Source organism: Schistocerca nitens, chromosome 5, assembly GCF_023898315.1.
Source record: "Schistocerca nitens isolate TAMUIC-IGC-003100 chromosome 5, iqSchNite1.1, whole genome shotgun sequence".
NCBI lineage: Eukaryota > Metazoa > Arthropoda > Insecta > Orthoptera > Acrididae > Schistocerca > Schistocerca nitens.
The window spans coordinates 801571789-801597070 of record NC_064618.1 but is presented as its reverse complement, the minus strand read 5'-3'; the positions used below and the strand labels follow the sequence as shown (position 1 = coordinate 801597070).

At 42.9% G+C, this 25282-nt stretch overlaps 1 protein-coding gene across 1 annotated transcript in view; it reads left to right on the top strand.

Moving 5' to 3' along the window:
• Positions 1-14265: 14265 nt before the first annotated feature.
• LOC126260726 (gustatory and odorant receptor 24-like) overlaps positions 14266-25282 on the top strand; it is a 37494-nt gene continuing 26477 nt past the window's right edge. The window contains exon 1 of the mRNA XM_049958064.1: positions 14266-14440. Coding sequence (XP_049814021.1) covers positions 14266-14440 — 175 coding nt within the window. The remainder of the gene's footprint in view (positions 14441-25282) is intronic.

Below are 25282 nucleotides of genomic sequence, written 5' to 3'. Positions count from 1 at the left end.
AATCAAGAAATACGGAATCAATCAAATCCCTTTTCTATAGCATTCAACACTTCATGTGAGTAAAGAGCTATTTGTGTTTGAGAAGAACTATGTTTTCTAAATCCTTGTCGAGTGCAGAAATGAGAACAGGGAGAAACTTGATATCAAAATTGGTGATCAGAATGTAGATGAAGTTAAGGAATTTTTCTGCCTAGGCAGCAAAATAATCCATTATGGATGGAGCAAGGAGGACATCAAAAGCAGATTAGCACTGCCAAAAAGGGCATTTGTGCTCAAGAGAAGTCTACTAGTCTCAAACATAGTCCTTAATTTGAGGAAGAAATTTCTTAGAATGTACGTTTGGAAAACAGCATTATATGGTAGATAATCATGAACTGTGGTAAAACAGGAACGGAAAAGACTCGAAGCATTTGACATGTAGTACTACAGAAGACTGTTGAAAATTAGGTGGACTGATAAGATAAGGAATGAAGATGTTTTCCGCAGAATTGGCGAAGGAAGGAATATATGGAAAACTCCAACAAGAAGGGATAGGATGATAGGACATCTGTTGAGACTTCAGGGAGTAACATCCACGGTACCAGAAGGAGCTGTAGAGGGTAAAAACTATAAAGGAAGACAGAGATTGTAATACGTGCAGCAAATAATTGAGGTTGTACGTTGCAAGTGCTATTCTAAGATGAAACTGTTGGCACAGAAAAATTCGTAAAGGACCGCATCAAAGCAGTCATAAGTATGAGGACTTAAAAAAAAATTAATGGTCGTCATCAGTAATAACTCCGCCTGGAGGGAAGGAATACAGATCACTCTCTCTTCCTCTCTCGAAATAAGGGATTTCGTCTTCCAACATTACACACCAACAATGTCACAACTCTCGTCCTGTAACTCCGACGTATATACGCATGCATTGTACTGCCTACCAAGCCTGCTACTAGGAAACATACCAACAGAAGAGGAAACACAGTTCTCTAGAATTATATACCCAGCATAGTTATAAAACCAAATGAATACAATGTAATTTACCACTAAGCTTATTATATACTCTTTATCCATGACATGTTCTCAGATTATACACGTAAGCCTACTTACTTATTTGAATGACCTGGGTGCATAAGGCACATTGTGTTCGGCCTGAGTAAAACTTCCTAATTCCTTCCTTTTCTTCTTTACCCTTGCCTTCATTCCAGGTAATTACATTGACGCTTATGGTAAATATCTAAAGCCTCTTTAAAACGTCTAATGCACCCCACATGGAATAGTTGTCTGTGTCAGCAACTGCAACTTTACGTTTACAAGTGATGACATTTCCGCAACCTTTTCATTCAGTAACATTACCCATTGTTCAGTTCTGTATTCAGGCAGCTTAACACTATGCTATACCACTTTCTTTTGCTTCTCGAGTGCCTCAGTTTTTACCTTCCACAATTGCATCCATAGGCCTTTAATGTCTTAGCAGGTTTCCATCCTGATTATTCGTTTTTCGCTATCGTATTTTAATGACTTCAAAAGATGATGATCTCTTTCTTCCATATACCACCTCATAAGGAAAGAGCTCAACGCTATTGTGCACCTTTTATCATATACAGCTACGACACAGTAGGTAAACATCCTAGCCATTGTGGTGACTGTTTACACAATAGGTTAGGTTCAAAAATGGCTCTGAGAACTATGGGACTTAACCTCTGAGGTCATCAGTCGATAGGTTAGTATTTTATCATTAGTTTAGTGAACATGCTCAGTACTCCCATTAGCTCTGGGTGCAAGGGGCTTGTGCTGTATGCGTGACAGGTGACACAGCTGTTTCATTAGCTCCAACATGGGTTGATGCTCTGATCTGTAACTAATGTGTTGGGGACACCAAATTTTAATACCCATTTATTCACCATTACCTATTCTATTGTATTCGCTAGCTGATATGAAATTGCAACTACCGTGATGTAACGCGCAAATGGTCTATGCTAGTCACCATGTAGAGCTTGCCCGCCAGTGTGTAGCTGAATGGACCTGAGAAGTCCATTCCAACCATTTCAAACGGCTTGGACGCCTCTGGTAATCTTTTAAGTGCTACTTCATGATGACTGAAATCAGAATTCAATATCTCAAAAACTGGTCGACATACTATCTTCCCGTTCTCCACCAACATCTTTCAGCTATCAGATAATCTGTTGACCTTCATTCCCCATAACCAGATAATGTACGGTTGTGATAATCTTTCAGTGCTCACTTTGACAGTGCAGGAGGTAAGATGATGTGTGGCACAAGCGTCATTGTCCTATGTAGCAAACCATTGTGTGTGGTGAACTGCAGCTGCGTTTTGAATAGCTCACAGTCTGCATCAGCAGTTTCCTCCTCTTTCCATTCCACAACGTTTCAACCAAGAGCTCATATGACACTAATCCTTCTGCTTAGTCCATCTGCATTACCATGCTCTCTGCTCAGTTTGTGAATCACGTAGAAGTCTTTCCCCTACAATCGCCTTCGAAGCTCTAATGGCTATTAAATTTTCATCTGCCTTTACATACCGAATTAGCTTTTCAGTGCCTCCATACACTTTCTTTAATACACACCAAGTCAGTCTGCTCAATGGATCTTTTAACCCCAATAGCCAAATCTTGTTGCGTGGTCAGGTAAGGCTTTGAATTTCCTACCATATAAGCAACGAAGGGATAACGTTCTGTGGGCCAGAGGATGGGATGCCAGAAGTTTGAACATAGTAGAAAAGCTAGAAAATCTGAAAAGGGCATCCAAAGGCCCAATCTATATGTATGGGGATCAGTGATGTAAATTGGAGAGAAGTCAAGGATTTCTGATGAGAGTAATTTCTACAGCAGCAGAAAATGGTATAATGGGATTCGTTATGAATAGAAAAGTAGAGTCGAGAGTGAACTACTGTGAACAGTACACTGATAGTGTTGTTCTGAACAGATTACACACTGACAATGACAGTTCAGGTATACTTACGAATGTCGCAAGCCGCTTGTGAAGCAATAGAGAAAGTGTATGGAGGCACTGAAAAGCTAATTCGGTATGTAAAGGCAGATGAAAATTTAATAGCCATTAGAGCTTCGAAGGCGATTGTAGGGGAAAGAATAGAAGTATGGGTTATTGTACGAGGCCTGTTCAGAAAGTAAGCTCCGATTGATTGCCAAATTGAAACCACAGTGAACATCAGAAATGTTTTACTTGTAACAATTAGCTACACCTTTCAGCTACTTCTCTACGTAGTCGCCGTTCTGACTTAGACTTTTGTCATAGCGTTGTACCAACTTTTCAATAGCCTCATCATAGAAGGCAGCCGCCAGTGCTTTCCGCCAATTCTCCACGCTGGCCTACACCTCGTTGTCTGTGTCAAAATGTTGTCGTCAAAGACAGCGGTTCATGTGACCAGAGATGAAACTCAGGGGGAGACAATTGCGGACTGTATTGTGGGTAATCTAACATTTCCATTTGCAAACGATGCAGGAGCATCTTCATTGCCCCTGCAGAATGCGGCTGAGAATTGTCTTGAAGACGAAACAGCACGACAGTTATGTAATGTTAGCTGCACAGCTTCAGGCGAAATTTCTCACCAGGCCCTCGTACTTGGCGGCAGACACTATTTTCTAGACATCTTTACGCACTCACTGCGAGCTCAGAAATGAGAAGAGCGACGTAATGCTAACTGGGGTTGTACTAGAGACACTACCCAACACATCTGTGCAAAGCTTTATCGGATTTTCATAGTCGTTTCCATTTCGCGACCGATCGGAGCTTACTTTCTGAACGCCCCTCGTATATTATGGGTGTGGCAGTAGGCATGAGAGAGCAGAAAGATTAATTGAGGTCTGCAACGAATTTCAGATGGTAATAGCGAATACGCTGTTCAAGAATCATAGGAGGTGGAAGTTTATTTGGAAAAGACCTGGAAACACAAAGACTCCTCAGATGCTGATCTGTAAGGCGTACCTAGGTGCAGATAAAGACTCTAGATCATAATTTAGTAATGGTGTTGATCGAAGTTTAAGAAAATCGACTGAAAGACTCAGTGTGGAAGGACATGGAATACTGAAGTAATGAGGAATGACGAGACACGTTTGAATGTGCTAAGGATGTGGATACTGTGATAAGGAATACCTGAGAAGGCAGTTTAGATGAGATTGAGAGGGCATCTCCAAAAAGGAAAATCACAGATTTGGGACAGACAAACATAGGTTCAAGGAAGGTAAATGCAAATAAATCTTGGGTAACAACTGAAATACTGCAATTGATTGACGAAAGAAGGGCGTACAAAAATGTTCAGGGCAGGATAGGAACACAGCAGTATAAATCCCTTAGGAATGAAAAAATAGGAAGTGCAAAAAAAGATGGTTCAAATGGCTCTGAGCACTATGGGACTTAATACCTGAGGTTATCAGGCCCCTAGAATTTAGAACTACTTGAACCTAACTAACCTAAGGACATCACACACATCCATGCCCGAGGCAGGATTCGAACCTGCGACCGTAGCGGTCGCCCGGTTCCGGACTGAAGCGCCTAGAGCCGCTCGGCCACAGCGGCCGGCTAGGAAGTGCAGTGCAGCAAAGGTGAGATGGGTGCAGGAAAGAAGTGAAGAACTCGAAAAAGAAATGATTGTCAGGAGGATTGATTCAGCATATAAAAAAGTCAAAACAACCTTTGGTGACGTTAAAAGCAAGGATGGTAACATAAAGTGTGCATGGATACGCATCCATAACTGGTCTAGCATCAAATAGCGATGTTCACGACAGACATTTTTGTTCTACCTGACGACCTGGCTAGTGACGAGTGGTGCTTCCCAGAGACTACTACTCGCTTCAGTAACGCCATCATTCAGTTGTTAATTAACAAACTCCTCCATTATTAGATCTTAATGGTAGGGTTTTCTGTATGGTTTTCTGCACTCAAAAGACTTGTCCCCAGTCAGGATTCTGTGCTGCATAATGAGCATTGCTGGCAATGAGCCAAGAGTATTGAATAAATCCGCAAACTATTTAACAGTTTCTCCATGGCTGCCATGTCCTCTAACTTTTTCATGTACTGCAGATGTAATAGCAAGTTGCATATGGCCATGGTCCATACTTAATCAGTCTAAATCTTTCGCACCCAGAACGCCCAGGTTACTAACCTACAACCCGTTAGTCGAAACCACTTCATCAGCGCCGAAATTGTATATATATAATAGCAACCACATGTTCTCCACCTTCTTTCATCATTACCACCTACCTATATACAAAACAATGTTATGTGTCTAATTCGTCATTGTCTGCCAATGACTCTACTACGTATAAGATATTAGTATATTAATCGGCATGTTGCTACTACCTCATTGAACACTGTTCCACATAATCTATCATATGGAAACTTGAGTCTCTTCCTAAGCATGAGGTTCAAACTTTACACAGACACATGAGCTCCTGTGTCTAATAACAACTTATGTTCCGTGCTATTTATGGCGACAACTAAGCAGCACTCCACCTCTGTAGATGTCTACATAGCATTGAAATTTATTTGGAATGCTTTCTGTCACATTTAGAGTCCTCATTGGTGTTTAATGACCATCTACTACGTCCTCGCCCATTTTCTTTTTTATTCATGCAGTTTCCTCGCATTGCCCAACCATTCCACACCGATGGCAATGTGTCTGGTGACACTGCTTTCTAAAGTGGCCCATTCGCTCGCATCTATAACACTTTGTATCTATAGAAAAAAATACCTCATTTGTCTTGCATCTGCATCGCTACACTTATCTCTTCTAGCTGCATAGCTACATTGATGGTGGTGGTCAAATATTTTAATTTTTCGTTTGCACTATCCAAGACATTTCAGGTTGAAGCCTCCTTAAGAAAGCCTCCAATGCTCTGTACTCTGCCTCCTGCAGAATAGCTCTGTTTGCCTCTGTTGACTGATAGGTTCGACAACTGAAATTTCAGATCTTATCTAGAAAGCTTTCTACTGATTCGTTTCGTTTCTGGGATACCCAGTGAGCTGCACATGAAAGACACTGGTTCCGATAACTCTGTAAAAGCACTTCCTGCATCTGTTGAAATGTACACACATTTGTCAGATCCACATGGTACATTATGTATATTTTCACCTAACGTAATTGTCGGCCGCTGTAACCGCGCGATTCTAGGCGCTTCAGTCCGGAACCGCGCGGCCGCTACGGTCGCAGGTTCGAATCCTGCCTCGGACATGGATGTGTGTGATGTCCTTAGATTAGTTAGGTTTAAGTAGTTCTAAGTCTAGGAGGCAGATGACCTCAGATGTTAAGTCCCATAATGCTTAGAGCCATTTGAACCTAACTTAATTAACTTAATCTGGCCATCAGCAACTGTCTTTCATTTACCTGGACGCTTTGCCTTGCACATGCTACCAAGTCGTTTATAAACGTCATTATGATGGTGTCATCAGTAGATTACCATGTAGGTGGCATGTGGTGAAGGCGACTGGTGGCATCGTGCTGTAGTCAGCTCAGGGGCATCAATGGCTGCTGGCCTACTTCCATAATGGCGACAGAAGACCCAACGTGACAAGCAAGGTCAAACTGCTGCCTCCACCATTACTGGTGTGTGCCTCCTCTCAGCATTCAACAGCAATAATGTAGGTTCGCACGAGGTAGCGATGGACGGCGACAGGTTCTGCAATCGAGCAGTGGTGGCTGGGCACCTAGATGGCCCAGTCTTGAACATGTGGCTCACCACAGAGGCGGCCTTCAGCAAATTTCAGTCACCCAGTTGGTGACTCGACAGTGTGAAGGTGCTAAATTGGCTGCATACAGGCTAAACTCAGGAGCAGGCCAGCAGCTACTGACCGCAGAGTCGGACAGCTGCGATGACTGCTTCATTTTGGACTGCAAGTGGATGTCTTCTCACAACTAGGGACTGGTGTCAACTGAATGTTGTTTACAGCTACACACTACTGATAATGAGGGTCAAAATTGGATGGTATATACACTACTGGCCATTAAAATTGCTACACCACGAAGATGACGTGCTACAGACGCGAAATTTAACCGGCAGGAAGAAGATGCTGTGGTATGCACATGATAAGCTTTTCAGAGCATTCACACAAGGTTGGCACCGGTGGCGACACCTACAACGTGCTGACATGAGGAAAGTTTCCAACCGATTTCCCATACACAAACAGCAGTTGACCGGCGTTGCCTGGTGAAACGTTGTTGTGATGCCTCGTGTAAGGAGGAGAAATGCCTACCATCACTTTTCCGACTTTGATAAAGGTCGGATTGTAGCTTATCGCGATTGCGGTTTATCGTATCGCGACATTGCTGCTCGCGTTGGTCGGGGTCCAATGACTGTTAGCAGAATATGGAATCGGTGGATTCAGGAGGGTAATACGGAACGCCGTGCTGGATCACAACGGCCTCGTATCACTACCAGTCGAGATGACAGGCATCTTATCCGCGTGGCTGTAACGGATCGTGCAGCCACGTCTCGATCCCTGAGTCAACAGATGGGGACGTTTGCAAGACAACAACCATCTGCACGAACAGTTCGACGACGTTTGCAGCAGCATGGACTATCAGCTTGGAGACCATGGCTGCGGTTACCCTTAAGGGGCTCCGGAACGCCCTATACTTGCAATGTTAAAATAACGCTTATAAATTACATCTTTACTCACAAAGTATTTGAGGTAGGAAGTTGAACTTTTTACAGATTATTTATTGCAATATGGGCTACAACTTAACACAGGGATTTTACAAAATTTTAGTTCAGTTATTAAAGATGATTTTTTTTTCAATTGTAATGAAAATTCACAACATTTTTTTTGCAATTTTTTATTTATATATTCAAAAATATACAGTTTTTTGGAAAAAGGCTGTGTTAAATTATGCAGAAGGTACTGTGTAACATTTACTGAAAGTTTGAAACAAATATGTTTGGAAGATCCTTAGAAAACTTGTAATTAGTATGAGAAAATAAAAGTTTTTGGGAATCGAGCGACAAAGATTGGATTAACTTTTTAGTGCATTCCAGGTCCATAGGATGGATTATCTTCATCCTCTGCAAACTCCTCCTCCAGCTTCCTCTTGTTCCTCCTCCTGTTTACTCTTGCTTGTGTTTCTAGACTCTTTACAGCCCTGTCTGCAGCCCGAAGGCGTTCCTTGTCTAAAGCAAGCATCGCTCGTACCATGTTAGAACCTATCTTCATTCCCATATTTCTAAATACCTTTGGCTTTCCAACATTTCTCCTTTTCTTAAAAGCCTTCAGAGGATTTCTAATAACTTTACTTTTACTCATTATTATACTTCAACAAAACAGAGACTCAAGAAACAGAATTAATTACGAATATTTTCGAGATAACGACAGAGTAAATAAACATGAAACAATCGACAATCACACCAGCGATATATATTGAACCATCACAGGTTAGCCACAATCACATCACATCACTAAAATGTACCTGATGAACACGGACGTTAATAATAACACCATTTGACAGCAGTTTAACAGCGCCACAGTGGGTCACGCCCATGTAGAACACATTTCAAAAAAAAAATTAAAAATAGTTGTAGTCTTCGGAATTGAATAAATTATATATCTATTAAAAGGTAATAGTCTGCAGATTCAGGAAACGCAAAAAAGTAAAAATTGAACTTTTCATGATTTTGAGCCTTTCTGGAGCCCCTTAACGCTGCATCACAGACAGGAGCGCCTGCGATGGTGTACTCAACGACGAACGTGGGTGCACGAATGGAAAAACATCACTTTTTGGGATGAATCCAGGTTCTGTTTACTGCATCATGATGGTCGCATCCGTGTTTGGCGACATCACGTTGAAAGCTCATTGGAAGCGTGTATTCGTCATCGCCATACTGGCGTATCAGCAGGCGTGACGGTATGGGGTGTCATTGGTTACACGTCTCGGTCACCTCTTGTTCACATTTATGCCACTTTAAACAGTGAACGTTACATTTCAGATGTGTTACTAGCCGTGGCTCTACCCGTTATTCAATCCCTGCGAAACCCTACATTTCAGAAGGATAATGCACGACCGCATGTTGCAGGTCCTGTACGGGCCTTTCTGGATACAGAAAATGTTCGACTGCTGCCCTGGCCAGCACATTCTCCAGATCTGTCACCAATTGAAACCATCTGGTCAATGGTGGCCGAGCAACTGGTTCGTCACAATACGCCAGTCACTACTCTTGATGAACTGTGGTATCTGTTGAAGCTGCATGGGCAGCTGTACCTGTGCACGCCATCCAATCTCTGTTTGACTCAATGCCTAGGCGTATCAAGGCCGTTATTACGGCCAGAGGTGGTTGTTCTGGGTACTGATTTCTCAGGATGTATGGACCCAAATTGCGTGAAAATGTAATCACATGTCAGTTCTAGTATAATATTACTGTCCAATGAATACCAGTTTATCATCTGCATTTCTTCTTGGTGTAGCAATTTTAATGGCCAGTAGTGTATTTGAGCTGGGCTGGCACATGAATCGTTAACATTGCGGAACTATGAATTCTTTTGTTCTGTCTTTCCTGTCTGGTCAGCTCCTTCAGAAAGATTGTTGGTGCTTCAACTTTCTGAACGCTGGCTGGTATCTTCGACATCATCACAGTACTGAATAAGTGTTTTTGCATACTGAATATGAGCTTTTGTGTCATGGAACCTGGTTATTGAACTGACGAGCAATTCTCCCCTCACGACTTCGTGCTACTGAATCGACACAGGAGTGGTTCGTTACAATGGGCTAAGCTTTGTCACAACAATAATCTTGACAGTCAGGGCCGGGCGGATAACCTTCTTCCACACAAGCCACTTATCTTATCACTATTCTCTCATAAACTTTCGCCCTTCTCAAAAAAATGGTTCAAATGGCTCTGAGCACTATGGGACTCAACTGCTGTGGTTATCAGTCCCCTAGAACTTAGAACTACTTAAACCTAACTAACCTAAGGACATCACACACATCCATACCCGAGGCAGGATTCGAACCTGCGACCCCAGCAGTCGCGCGGTTCCGGACTGAAGCCCCTAGAACCGCTCGGCCACCGCGGAAGGGTCGCCTGGGCATTCTGGGCTTTAAAAGGATCCTGTTGCAGTTAATGTCTCATGTGGACGCCATCTTCCTGTTGTAATGATCCCGATAGGAAGGAAAAGAAGTATGGAAGTATACGATACTGAGGATAAATTACGATTTTTCAGTAAATTAACCTCAAATTAGTTAAATTTCGTATGGGTGCAATTATGATGCAATGTTTTCCAATGTCATTAATATATAATATTTCGATCCAAAAGAGATTGAAAAAGCAAGGTGCATTTATTTAACCTGTTTTAACACGAATATTTCATTAGGAACTGTTATGTTTTGCTCACGTGAGCTTATTCAAAGTGTCAACATATGTGACTACGAAATTGCTTGTTATAAAATTTGGCCAGGAAAACCTGATTATTCACTACACTTAGTATAAAAAACAAATAAGTTTAATAGTACTTTTGTACTGTATACTCAAGTAATTTACAGATTTGCACTTTTTAACCACAATATTATGGAAATGAGAAAGGTCATATTCAACACTTTCTAATCCAGCTATTTCACTTGGGTGACACTTGTAATTATTTGTAAAATGCACCATTTATGGTTTTAATCTAAACACCTGAGCACCAGAATAATTTGTAACTATTTCATATAAATAATTCATTTAATAACAATTTAATTGACTCTAAAAAAGAGATAATTTGTTGACCTCTTTGAAACGTTATAAATACGAGCACTGTCAAAGACCGGGAGGCAGTTGGCTCAGTGTAGTTGTGAAAGTCACGTCTGTCAGTGTTTTTAGTGCCGGCTAATTCCATTGTATGTTAACATGTGTGGATCGCAGAACCAAAGAGGCTGATGCACAAGATGTAACTGTTTTGTCAGAGACGCCATGTAAACTTTACGTGTTTTTTAAAGAGGAATAAAAACGTGTGATGACTTTTATAAAACTACTAGATGTCTCCAGCCTTACCTTTTTAAAAAATCCGGACCTCTTGTAAATATATAATACCCTAGACAACAAAAGTGAAGAGCCATAAACTTTATCTTTGAAACAGTATTATTCAGCGTTGTGACGACCACCATGCGAACATCTCTGAAATGTTTTGATGAGAAATTATATTCTCCTAAAGCATGTGACATTTTATTTACTAACATAAAACTGAATTTTCATCATATTAAGGCAGGGGGCCGTTACACTGTGAAGTGAAGAATGTGGTGAACTTCATTTGCCTCATTTGTGGATCGTACAGATTATGTTCTGTGTGTTTCAGGTTTTTAGTTGTTCGTGCGTTATGTTTCTGCGACATTGCTGGGAGTTTATCAGGTAGCCGTTCAGAGTCGACCAACCGTTTGTGCATGAGTTTGTTCTCATCTGCCTGAAATACTTTTCAGTACGAACGAAATCTGAAATAAAATTGATGAAAATTGTACTAGTTTCCCATCACCGTCTCAGAAACTACACATCAACAGTTTTGCTCTTGCCGGCCGGAGTGACCGTGCGGTTCTGGGCGCTACAGTCTGGAGCCGAACGACCGCTACGGTCACAGCTTCGAATCCTGCCTCGGGCATGGATGTGTGTGATGCCCTTAGGCTATTTAGGTTTAATTAGTTCTAAGTTCTAGGCGACTGATGACCTCAGAAGTTAAGGCACATAGTGCTCAGAGCCAACCAGTTTTGCTCTTCTGCTTTTATCTCTAGCTGTGTGTTCTCTCATTGACTTCAACTGTCCTAATGCCAGAACTTTTGGAAGGATTCTGTCATTTTAAATTGGATAAGGAACAGTCAAATGAAAACGAAACAGACAGAAAATAGTTTATTATTTCAAAAGTAACGACCACAACTGTTAGTGCATTTATCCCACTAGAACACAAGTCTTTAAATGCCTTTGTGGGAGAATGTCTGCAGTTGCCTACGGAACCATGATTGTACCATGCCGTGCACCTCTTCGTCTGAAGCACTTCGACGACCACGAATGTCTTTCTTCAGGGTACCTAAGAATCGCATGTGGAGAGATCTGAGCTGTATCGAGAATATGTAAGATCTTCCAAGCGAAACTTCTGACGCGAACTAGAAACAGCTCCAGCATCATGTGTGTCCTCCCTCGTCCCCCACATACTGCACTACCGACCTCTCCCCATGCAATTTCCATATTTTTGGAGCCCCAAAGAAAGACATGCTTGGGCGTCGATTTGCTTCGGACTTCTGAGTTCAGTCATGGTTCCATGGGCAACCGCAAACATTTTTCCAGGAAGACATTGACAGACTTGTCTCACAGTGGGATAAATGTATTAATAAATATGGCGATTAATTTTGAACTAATAAACAGTTTACTTACTTTCTGTCCACCTGCCTAGATTTCACTTGACTGCCTCTTACACTATTCTCTCTTCTTCCTGTCTTACTGAAGTAAATATGCAGGTCTACATCCAGACTTTCTCTGTTATATGCGTTCATTCTATATTGAAGTTCATTTGCAGATGTATACTTACAATGTCATCCGAAAAATGAAAGTTATCCTGATACAATATCTTAACGAGTAGTTCGCGTTTTTGCAGTCTAAACAGCTGAAAACATCGTCTATACCTGTTGAGGACAGTCTTGATAAAGAACTTTGAGCCAGACAGGACTCGAATGAGCATCTTCGCCTTTGCCTCTGTCGGTCAACGCCCTTGAAATGCACATCTCGAGGTGCCACTCAGTGCTTTAAACTTCCAGTGCGTTTATACAAGTCTTTCAGACTCTACCAAAATCAAATGGCTCTGAGCACTATGGGACTTAACTTCTGAGGTCATCAGTCAAACCTAACTAACCTAAGGACATCACACACATCCATGCCCGAGGCAGGATTCGAACCTGCGACCGTAGCGGTCGCCCGGTTCCAGACTGAAGCGCCTAGAACCACTCGGCCACTCCGGCCGGCTCAGACTCTACAGAAATTATCCAACACACTACGGTCCTTGCATATGTGGGCGAACATGCAAATAAAATATTTCAGTTTAAAAAACTCGCTACTTTTCCCAAAGTAGTTTACATCTATGGCTATCTATTTGGTTCAGAAATTTCAAATCACTTTTTTCGCTCATTTGAAAAAAAAAAGAAAACGGATTTTGTCAGATTCAACAAAATACTCATTGACAATAATCACAGCTTCCTCATTTAACGGAGTTTAGTTCCCATTAAGCCACATTGTCATATTGGAGAACGGGAAAAATCTAAGACTGGACAATAGATGCATGAAGAATCAGTTATAAAGCCGGTAGATTCGCTTTTGCCACTGTGATTGCTGCAAGAAGCGGAGGTGCCGTGTGCTGTTTAAATTGCCGTCCACTGTTGTCGTTGCTATTTCATGAAATACCTAGAGTCTCCAAGTGGTGCACAATTTTCTACAGATTGTGACAAAGTGTGGCCAACAGCTTGCGTTGAAACTTTCATCTGGGTGTGTTTTGGTCAATGAGTAGAAATCTCGACAGCAATTCATTACAACGTTTCATTTCGTTGTGCAAGTTATTGTGAGCTCATTCCTTTGAGATGTTTACAGACGCCACTATGTCTCACACTTCCACTTTGTGGTTCTGTCCACTGTTAGAGATTTTTCCCAATGATTCCGTTGAGGTGACCTTATCGAGGCTTTCTATCTTCACTGCTTGCACGGTCATGCTAAATACGTTAATTTAAAATCAAAGTGTCTATATTGCTGTGACAGAGTTCTCAAGACATTTCGTTTTAATCTGACCAGCAGGGCGACCAATCAAATCTTTATTACGGTTTTACAGACTTTTTTTGTCCATATCCTGCAGCAGCTGCTACAATGGACGCTTGAGATGTTTGTTAAAAGTTAACTGCCTGACTCACCTGGTTCAAACTTTGTTTATGACTGAGTCAACAATTATGCAGTTTAACAAAAATGTCAGGTACTTCATACAAATTTACGAGACATACCAAACAACCTGTGGACTATAACTCCAGAGAGGAGGACTTCGGAAAAGTTGGAAATGAACATGTAAGGTACAGATTAGAGGTCGCTTCTAGAATCAGAGTTACAGTGTATATTAAAATGTTCTCTATTAGGAAATTTTCTGCCGAATCAAATGTATTTTCCTACTCAACCTCTAATTCAGATTTCTTTCACTGAGAACTGTCTTACCAAAAGAGCTACCCGACACACGTCTTCCTCGTGAGCGTCATCTATACACAAGCAAATGATGACACAAATATTTGTTGCAGTGAATCGACAGGAGATCTGGTAGAGCGACAGCAGCACGATGAGGGCCCCTGCATGGATCTACCACTCGCGGGTGGGGAGTATCGTCCTCTTCGACGACGCGGGACGACGGAGGAAGAAAGCTGACACACTGGGTGTCTTCGCGAGCGACTTGAACCCTTCCTTCACACTGATGAGGGCCTTGGGTCTGCTGCCAATAGAAGGCCTGCAGACAGGTATTAGAGCTTACCTGACCGCGCTTCCTGTTTGTGTTTGGCAGCTGAACAAAATTTTGCTTTTTACATGCTTTTTTTATTTAACTGTTGCCTAAGAAAAGTCTCCTGTAGACAACCGTAAAGGGTTCAAGTGCAACAAACGATATGACGGGGTATGAGAGAAGTTCTCTGGTTCGCCAAAATGGCATTCGAATCTTCTGCTTGGGCGTTGTGGGTTCAATGGATGGACGAAGTCTACAGAAGTCCGTCGGAATAGGAAGGTGACTACAGAAAGACACACGGTATGCATGTAGTCTTTATTGTTCCAACGATTTTAGTATAAAATGATTCGTAATTGGGTGAACTCGGATATTCTAGAAATAAATATTGCAAGCGATAATAAAAGGTGAGGAACAGAACCTTTATGGCACACAGGAGAAAGTACGGTGAATGCTCCAAAAGCGAAGGAAGAGTGTAACGAACACATTCATACTCAGAATTTAAACAAAATTTAGTGGGAAAAATATTTTAAATTATAGTATCAGGACATCACAAATGTATAAATTGACCATAGTCACCAAAGCACAGAAAATGACCACGAAACAGACTTGTCATTGAAGGAAATATTCACTGTAATGAATGACTTAAAAATGCCACATAGCATATATAATCAATCAATAAAATATGGTGGGGGAGCAAATATTCTATCAACAGATTCGTATCTTATTTGACAGTACTGTAAAGAAAGGCAGGATATCAAGAGAATGGTAAGAAATTGTTTCAATTCCAATATACAGCATGATCCCCCGCCTTTACCGCTGTCGTCTTATGCAACCCGCAATGCATGAAAACGCTTGCCTCCAAAGACCAGGCGCCTGAGTTTCATATTCTATCGCTCGCTATGCGTAAATTATTAGTTCTACAGAAAAAATGACCTTTTTGTAGGAAATTTAATTTAGATAAATTTTGTACTGGAATTAGTTTTCGATAGATGCCGTAGTTTTCGAGTTATTCGAGGAAAACGCACTAAACTGAGCGTCAAACGCACCCCTACTCCCATACTCAGCCCTCACCGTGTCAGAGTTTCTATACCTTGTTCATGGCACTCCCTCCTACCACTTTACAGATATTTGCGACAGCACTAATTATTTCCCACATTTGACATTTCTTGGTCTTCATTGACTGGCCTTACTGCGCCAACGGCTTAGTCGAACACTTACAGACCGTAAATCTGACGTTTGTCTAAATTTGACCTAACAAAGCTGTGAATTTTAACAACACAAAGTAAACATTTACATCACTCTATTCCTCAGGCTTTCTGAATACAAAACTACTGTGCTTGTAAGGGTTTCGATCGGACTGTTAATGTAATTAGTTTTAACGTAAAATATACAAAAGTCATTTTTCGTTCATTACCCTCACGGGCACATTTAAATTCGTAATGTCAACGAAGTAGCCTACTATGCTGGTGGCGCAATAGGCCATTAACTAGAGACCAAAATTGGTGGAATATCGGGAATAATTCGTGTAGTCGGAAATTTTTGCACGGTGTTAGGAGGAAGTGCCGTAAATAACACACTAGATAACCTGACTGGTGAAGGATGACTGCGGGGTGGAAGTGCGTTTGAATGTCACTATTGTACTGTTCTCTTGAATAACTCGAAAACCATGGCCTCGAGCGAAAAAGTTTTCCAAGTACAAAACCTAACGACATTAAATATGCTACAAAAGAATCTTGCTCTTTTATTTTTTTTATTTTTTTGTAGGACTAATAGTATGCGAGTAGCGTGTGAAAGAATTGAAAATCTCATTTATTACATTGTGGCTTACATAAAACGATAGTGGTTGGGGCAGCAGAGTCACAGTATATAATACTGAAGACAAACAAATATTAGATAATTACTGGCGAATTACTCTGCTTGATACCACCTTAAACCTGTTAAAATCAGCAACTGGCGACAGAATATACAGAAATAACGAAACAACAGCAAGGAGCCAGGAAATTCATGAGCACAATAGATGCTATTTTCGCTCTAAGACAGACTGTGGAGAAATCCATAGAATTTAATAACCCAGCCTATGTGTGTTCCGTTGACTTTTCAAAAACCTTAATAGCATTAGAAGAAAGGATATAATTCAAACCATAATCGACACAAGAGTGCCAAAGGGTTTAGTAAAAAGCATGGAAGATACAGATCAAACTAATAAAACGAAAATTAAAACACGCAAAGGATTGAAAGATGAAATTATAAAAGACAAAGGGAACAGTCAGGGAGACTCATTAAGCCCACTCCTGTTCGGCTTAGTAATGAACCCCATCATTGATTCCGTAAGAAAGAAACCAGGATCTAAAATGGAAAATACAGTGGTAAATATTACACTCCTGGAAATTGAAATAAGAACACCGTGAATTCATTGTCCCAGGAAGGGGAAACTTTATTGACACATTCCTGGGGTCAGATACATCACATGATCACACTGACAGAACCACAGGCACATAGACACAGGCAACAGAGCATGCACAATGTCGGCACTAGTACAGTGTATATCCACCTTTAGCAGCAATGCAGGCTGCTATTCTCCCATGGAGACGATCGTAGAGATGCTGGATGTAGTCCTGTGGAACGGCTTGCCATGCCATTTCCACCTGGCGCCTCAGTTGGACCAGCGTTCGTGCTGGACGTGCAGACCGCGTGAGACGACGCTCCATCCAGTCCCAAACATGCTCAATGGGGGACAGATCCGGAGATCTTGCTGGCCAGGGTAGTTGACTTACACCTTCTAGAGCACGTTGGGTGGCACAGGATACATGCGGACGTGCATTGTCCTGTTGGAACAGCAAGTTCCCTTGCCGGTCTAGGAATGGTAGAACGATGGGTTCGATGACGGTTTGGATGTACCGTGCACTATTCAGTGTCCCCTCGACGATCACCAGTGGTGTACGGCCAGTGTAGGAGATCGCTCGCCACACCATGATGCCGGGTGTTGGCCCTGTGTGCCTCGGTCGTATGCAGTCCTGATTGTGGCGCTCACCTGCACGGCGCCAAACACGCATACGACCATCATTGGCACCAAGGCAGAAGCGACTCTCATCGCTGAAGACGACACGTCTCCATTCGTCCCTCCATTCACGCCTGTCGCGACACCACTGGAGGCGGGCTGCACGATGTTGGGGCGTGAGCGGAAGACGGCCTAACGGTGTGCGGGACCGTAGCCCAGCTTCATGGAGACGGTTGCGAATGGTCCTCGCCGATACCCCAGGAGCAACAGTGTCCCTAATTTGCTGGGAAGTGGCGGTGCGGTCCCCCACGGCACTGCGTAGGATCCTACGGTCTTGGCGTGCATCCGTGCGTCGCTGCGGTCCGGTCCCAGGTCGACGGGCACGTGCACCTTCCGCCGACCACTGGCGACAACATCGATGTACTGTGGAGACCTCACGCCCCACGTGTTGAGCAATTCGGTGGTACGTCCACCCGGCCTCCCGCATGCCCACTATACGCCCTCGCTCAAAGTCCGTCAACTGCACATACGGTTCACGTCCACGCTGTCGCGGCATGCTACCAGTGTTAAAGACTGCGATGGAGCTCCATATGCCACGGCAAACTGGCTGACACTGACGGCGGCGGTGCACAAATGCTGCGCAGCTAGCGCCATTCGACGGCCAACACCGCGGTTCCTGGTGTGTCCGCTGTGCCGTGCGTGTGATCATTGCTTGTACAGCCCTCTCGCAGTGTCCGGAGCAAGTATGGTGGGTCTGACACACCGTTGTCAATGTGTTCTTTTTTCCATTTCCAGGAGTGTATATGTTAGCTGATGATGCTGTACTGATAGCAAATGATGAGGACGATTTATAAAGGTTACTTCACCAATTCAATAAAACAGCTAAGCAATATAAAATGGACATCTCATCTAAAAAGTCAAAGAACGTGATAATATCAAAAACACTCATCTAAATTAGAAGCAATCGCAGGAGATATGCCAATTGAAAAGTGATGACCATTACATATCTGGCGAGTGGTCTCACCAGCCATCAAGACTTAACCATGAAAGTGAAAAACCAAGAGACAATGACAGTAAGGATACCCAGATGCCTACGAAAGACTGTATGAAGAAACAAATTTATAACAACTCAGAGGACAATAAAATATGTTTAACTATGGTGCGTACCGTTGTGTCAAGTACAACAAAAGCTAGAGCAAAAATGAAAGATAAAAGTAAAGCTAATGGCAGTGAAGATGAAGGTACTAAGACAGATCGAAGAAGTAGTCATGTTGGACAGGAGAACAAAAGTGTCGGTAAGGAAACAGTTTGGAAGACAATATATAAACAAAAAGATGAAGACATGAGAAACAAATTGAAAAGACCATGTGGGTAGGCTTAAAATTTGAAAACATGGGAAATGACTGCCCAGACAGCAGCCCAAGAGATGGGATAATGGTTGGTCCAGTACACCAACAGAATGAGGCCGACAAGTAGGAGAAGCGCTAGTCAGCAGAAGAAGAGGACGAAGAAGCGTAGACAGCAACACGTAACTGTCCTCGTCCATTGCTGCAGACTGGTGTCGATCCACGGAGTCCATGTTCTGCAGGCGTGGTCTGGTGTGGATCTCACGGGCCACAGAGGCAGGTGTTGTCGTGGCAACAAAATGGTTCAAATGGCTCTGAGCACTATGAGACTTAACTTCTGAGGTCATCAGTCGCCTAGAACTTAGAACTAATTAAACCTAACTAACCTAAGGACATCACACACATCCATGCCCGAGGCAGGATTCGAACCTGCGACCGTAGCGGTCGCTCGGTTCCAGACTGTAGCGCCCAGAACCGCACGGCCACACCGGCCGGCCTGTCGTGGCAACAACAGCAGATGCTACCCACAATGTCGGCCTCAGCAGAAAGTTATCTTGAATTTTAAAAGTAGCCGAGAGGAGCTGTGTCAGATGCCGATGCAGCCTGCCAATGTTGTTAAGCTGGTAGTGAAGTGGACAGCCAAGTAGAGGCCTACCGGTTGGTGGCGGCAAGTGCTGACGGGTGCCCAGTGGTGCAGGGGCTGGGTTCGGCTACAGGCGAATTTTGCAACACGTCAGTCCAGGAAGTGTGAAAGAGACTTCTGGGTAAGAACCCTGACCCTTTGTCTGGATGATGGTCCAGTGGGAAGTGGCGCAGTTGCCTAATGGGGCAGAAGCCGGCCTCAAAGACAACTGACTAAGTGATGACTTGATGAGCTTACCATTGAACCAATGATCACATCATCCAATGAAGTGCCTGGCCAGAAGGCCAATACTTGCTCTCCCCTGAACTGGTCAGCTGTGGTGTTGCAGCTGCCAAAGTTGTGTCTGCTGCATACCGAACAAATCCTTACTACGGATATGCCCCAGCGCAGCAATTGTCAGGGGAATGACAATGGCGTAACACAAAACTGAATCCATGACTTGTCTTCAGTGGCCTGTTAACGGTATTGCATCCAATCAAGTCTTTATTTGCAAATACACCGATCAAAAGACAGTCACGTCCAGGAACCATTACTGGGTAACACCATCTCTAACCTCACCTCACCTCAGTTCGGTGAGAATAAGTCCACCAGTTTCTATAGGAATGTCATATCGAGCTGAATGCAACAACGGCCATGTCAAGGTGCATACACCGCTTCCTGTCAGATCACCGAAGCCAAGCACAGTCGGGCTAGGCCAGTTCGTGGACGGATGGCTATCTGGTGATAGTCAATATCTGAACTCCTGGTTTAATCGTTTTTAGCTTGGCAGCACTGTTTAATGTACTCGGCAGCGACTAGATGGCACTTTTCTCTTCGTCTATGGCAGGTTTCAGCGCAGTCTAGTGTTGTAAAACTACCGACATAAGTAAGCGTAGACTACGGTAGCTTCACTAATAGCTACGATCACTTAAGATCGTAACCGCGTTGCCTGTACCTTGAGTGTGTTGCGTACCTATCGGGCCTACCTCATATCAATCGCTTTGTTTGCATATGGGATCGATGTCTTGCTAAGCGGGTGATTCAATAAATAATTGGCAAACTAGAATTGAGATATCAGACGCACGTGTATCAACCTGAAATTTATTTTCCTTTCCAACATGCACCCCTTGTAAATTTAAACACTTATCCCATCGTTCGACAAGGCGTTAAAAGCCTGCGACATAGAATTCTTGTGGCAGCGTTCGTATCTGACGAGTGATCTCTCGGGATATAAAAAGGTTTATTTGGTTGAGTAAATCACTCCAACCCACAAGACCGATATGTCCTAAGGGTAGCGAAATTACCTAAACGGGGAAACGATGTGCCACCACTGCACAACCAAGGCGCCAAGGGTGCTCCTCATTTCTGAATTTTTTTGTCCTTTGCTGATTTTCAGTCTCCAATTGAACAAAAATTTCCTTGAAATGGGCTACTAAGCATATAAGGGACGAATTTCGCTATGGGCGTGCACTGCGGAGAGTCTCTCTGCTCGCAAAACCGCTTTGTTCTTGTCGGGTACACACTCGTAGCACACCTGTCATCTTGGTCTGACTGCAGATCATTAACGATTAGCGGCGGAATACTGTGTGTCGGCTACCTTCCACGCCACATGTGCTGCCACCTTTCAGACACGTGCAGAAGCGAACTCAAAAACTATATGTAGTATACTGGAGTTTGCGACTTATTTATTGACTCTCCCTCGTCGATTTCCCGAGAAACCGGAAGCGGAGAACCATGTAGAAACTGATCGAGGATATATAAAGAGTCGAGTAACCTTAGGAACATTTTTGTTCTACACACTTACCATCCTGTTACTTAAAAATAATCAGTATTTATAGCAAAATTGATATTCTCAACGATTAATTCAGTTTTTATTCGAAAATTGTTGGTTTGTAACTTGAAACAGAGGGGTGTTGTATTAATAACAAGAAACAGTATTCAGAAAACGCAATTTCCTAAAGAAGTAATTAAAACAACAAAAACATAGCAAACATCGCTTCAATACTTCGTCGAGCTTATGTAAAACATGTTTCTGTTATTCATAAACAACTTCACACTTATCAGTAATAACTGGAAACTCTTGCATTTGATCACGATAAAGGAAGTTCTACTGAGTACAAAAATAACAATAATAATTGGTTCAAATGGCCCTAAGCACTATGGGTCTTAACATCTGAGGTCATCATCCCCTAAACTTAGAACTACCTAAACCTAACTAACCTAAGGACATCACACACATCCATGCCCGAGGTAGGATTCGAACCTGCGACCGTAGCAGCCACGTGGTTCCGGACTGAAGCCCCTAGAACTGCTCGGCCACAGCGGCCGGCAATAATACGGTTCAAATGGCTCTGAGCACTACGCGTCTTAACGTCTGAGGTCATCAGTCGCCTAGAACTTAGAACTAATTAAACCTAACTAACCTAATGACATCACACACATCCATGCCCGAGGCGGGATTCGAACCTGCGACCGTAGCGGTCGCTCGGCTCCAGACTGTAGCGCCCAGAACCGGCAATAATAATTATAGAGATTTTTTATGTCTGTGCATGTAAACTGTACTTGCATCAAAAACAGTTGCTTTGGTTGCATAAAAACGCATAAGTTACGCGATCAGGTAATTTTTATCACTTATAAAATGCAATTTATTTTTTTGTAAGGATATAAAGTACGTAAGGGACTAACACTGAATGATGTGCGGTTCTAATTATGTGTGAAACAAACAAACAAGAAGAAGTTGTCTGCTTCCAGTTCCTCTCTCACACATTCATTTGTATTGTTTCCCCTACAAATGTTACCAATACTGCCGGTAATCCTACCATTTATCATATCATTTATGTACTGTACCAAAACTACCGAACCATAGACTGTAACTTGTCACATGGCTTCGCTTTGCATTCTTGCGAAACTAAGCATTGTCGCACCCGTTCCCGTTTATACAACGTGTACCAGCATTTTGCAGTTGGTATTTTTGTGATCCGAAAGTGTATTAGGAGGTGGAATCCATAGGAGACTTTCAGCACAATACGGGGGCAATGTAATTCCAAAGCTAAATGTTTACCAGTAGACTGAACAGTTCAACAGTGACCGAAAAGTGGCCGAACAAGCAACAAGGTGACACCTACTGCTGATGCCTCGTAACAGAAATTTGAGAAGTCTGTGACTGAGTATGAAACGGCAAACAAAATACGACGTACGTGGGCTAAGTTTGGGGCACTGAATGGAAAGGGGTCAATAGTAAAGAGTCAACGGTATAGTGAAATGGTCTGTAATGCGTTGAAACCCGCAATTCGAAGCAGACGCCGTCTGTTGGCAAACGGCGTTCGTTTTTTACGTGACAACACGCCTCCATACAGGGCCACGCACGCCGTTCATACTCTTCATAATACGCATTTCGAGGCACTGAAGCATCGTGCATACATTCCTGACCTCGCCCAGCCAGATTTAAGACTGTTTGGTAGGACTAAATATGACTTAAGAGGTCACCGATTCACCTCCAATGATGAGGTGAAGGAAGTGTGACTTGCTGCTGCTCCGAAAAACATGTTTATAGGTATAGATCTAGTAATCAGTAGTGAAAATTTGTGCCGGATTTCCCGCTTACCGTGTCTGTCCTTGCATGCTCTCCAAACTTCCATATGTCACAATGTCTGCATCCTAATATCATAGCCTACTGAATTCATTACCTAATGCTAGTCACATTTCTTGGATTCCCGTAAAAATAAGAATGATACAACAAGGAATCAAAACCAGTGTTGTTATCGTAGTGTGCCTTTCTAGGTCTGTAATGATTACATGCATGTCTGAAAGAACAGACACTGTTCACGATGCAAGGATGTACATAGTGTGACATATGAAAGTTTGGGTCAGTCTGGGGAGCATGCATGGATAGCCAAACTAAGAAATCAGTTTTAAGTCCTGGTCTGGAACAATTTTTCGTATGTCACTATAATTTCCAATTATTTCATATAACCGTGGATCATATACAGTGTCTGTCCTATCAGAAATGCATGTAACATATTGGAAACGTTTTGCAACGATGGAAAAGTGCGCTGAAAATCTGGGTGAATACACTGAAAAATGATATTGTAAACTGCTGTTGTAATAAATTAGAAAAACATACGAGCGTCATTCCATAAGCTACGGCAAATATACGAGGGCAGTTCAATAAGTAATGCAACACATTTTTTTTCTCGGCCAATTTTGGTTGAAAAAACCGAAAATTTCTTGTGGAATATTTTCAAACATTCCCGCTTCGTCTCGTATAGTTTCATTGACTTCCGACAGGTGGCAGCACTGCACGGAGCTGTTAAAATGGCGTCTGTAACGGATGTGCGTTACAAACAATGGGCAGTGATCGAGTTTCTTTTGGCGGAAAACCAGGGCATCTCAGATATTCATAGGCTCTTGCAGAATGTCTACGGTGATCTGGCAGTGGACAAAAGCACGGTGAGTCGTTGGGTAAAGCGTGTGTCATCATCGCCGCAAGGTCAAGCAAGACTGTCTGATCTCCCGCGTGCGGGCCGGCCGTGCACAGCTGTGACTCCTGCAATGGCGGAGCGTGCGAACACACTCGTTCGAGATGATCGACGGATCACCATCAAACAACTCAGTGCTCAACTTGACATCTCTGTTGGTAGTGCTGTCACAATTGTTCACCAGTTGGGATATTCAAAGGTTTGTTCCCGCTGGCTCCCTCGTTGTCTAACCGAACACCATAAAGAGCAAAGGAGAACCATCTGTGCGGAATTGCTTGCTCGTCATGTGGCTGAGGGTGACAATTTCTTGTCAAAGATTGTTACAGGCGATGAAACATGGGTTCATCACTTCGAACCTGAAACAAAACGGCAATCAATGGAGTGGCGCGACACCCACTCCCCTACCAAGAAAAAGTTTAAAGCCATACCCTCAGCCGGTAAAGTCATGGTTACAGTCTTCTGGGACGCTGAAGGGGTTATTCTGTTCGATGTCCTTCCCCATGGTCAAACGATCAACTCTGAAGTGTATTGTGCTACTCTTCAGAAATTGAAGAAACGACTTCAGCGTGTTCGTAGGCACAAAAATCAGAACGAATTTCTCCTTCTTCATGACAACGCAAGACCTCACACAAGTCTTCGCACCCGAGAGGAGCTCACAAAACTTCAGTGAACTGTTCTTCCTCATGCACCCTACAGCCCCGATCTCGCACCGTCGGATTTCCATATGTTTGGCCCAATGAAGGACGCAATCCGTGGGACGCACTACGCGGATGATGAAGAAGTTATTGATGCAGTACGATGTTGGCTCCGACATCGACTAGTGGAATGGTACCGTGCAGGCATACAGGCCCTCATTTCAAGGTGGCGTAAGGCCGTAGCATTGAATGGAGATTACGTTGAAAAATAGTGTTGTGTAGCTAAAAGATTGGGGAATAACCTGGTGTATTTCAATGCTGAATAAAACAACCCCTGTTTCAGAAAAAAATATGTTGCATTACTTATTGAACTGCCCTCGTAGTATATCTTGAGATAATCCGACAATTTAGGAATTCCACGATGTGCATTGAACCGGTAAGGCAATGTGTATCCGAATGCCAACATAAAATAGGGTTTCTGACGCATTGGAACTCCGTGTAAATTAGTTGTGCACGAGTACAAATGGAACAAAAGTAAATCAGAATCAGCTACTGTCGTGAAAAAGAGTCCCCCAATGCATTCACACAGCATTACCAACGATGATGTGGAAGCCGTTGAAAGCCATTGGTATTGTCAATAATGTGTGCAGCCCATCGCCGAAATGCCGATAATGATATCTCCCCTGTTTGCAAATCGCTTTCCACTCAACGGTTTCTTCTGTTGTAGGACGAGGTCGAAGTCGCACGGACTGAGTCCTAATGAGAGGGTTGGGCGGGGGAGG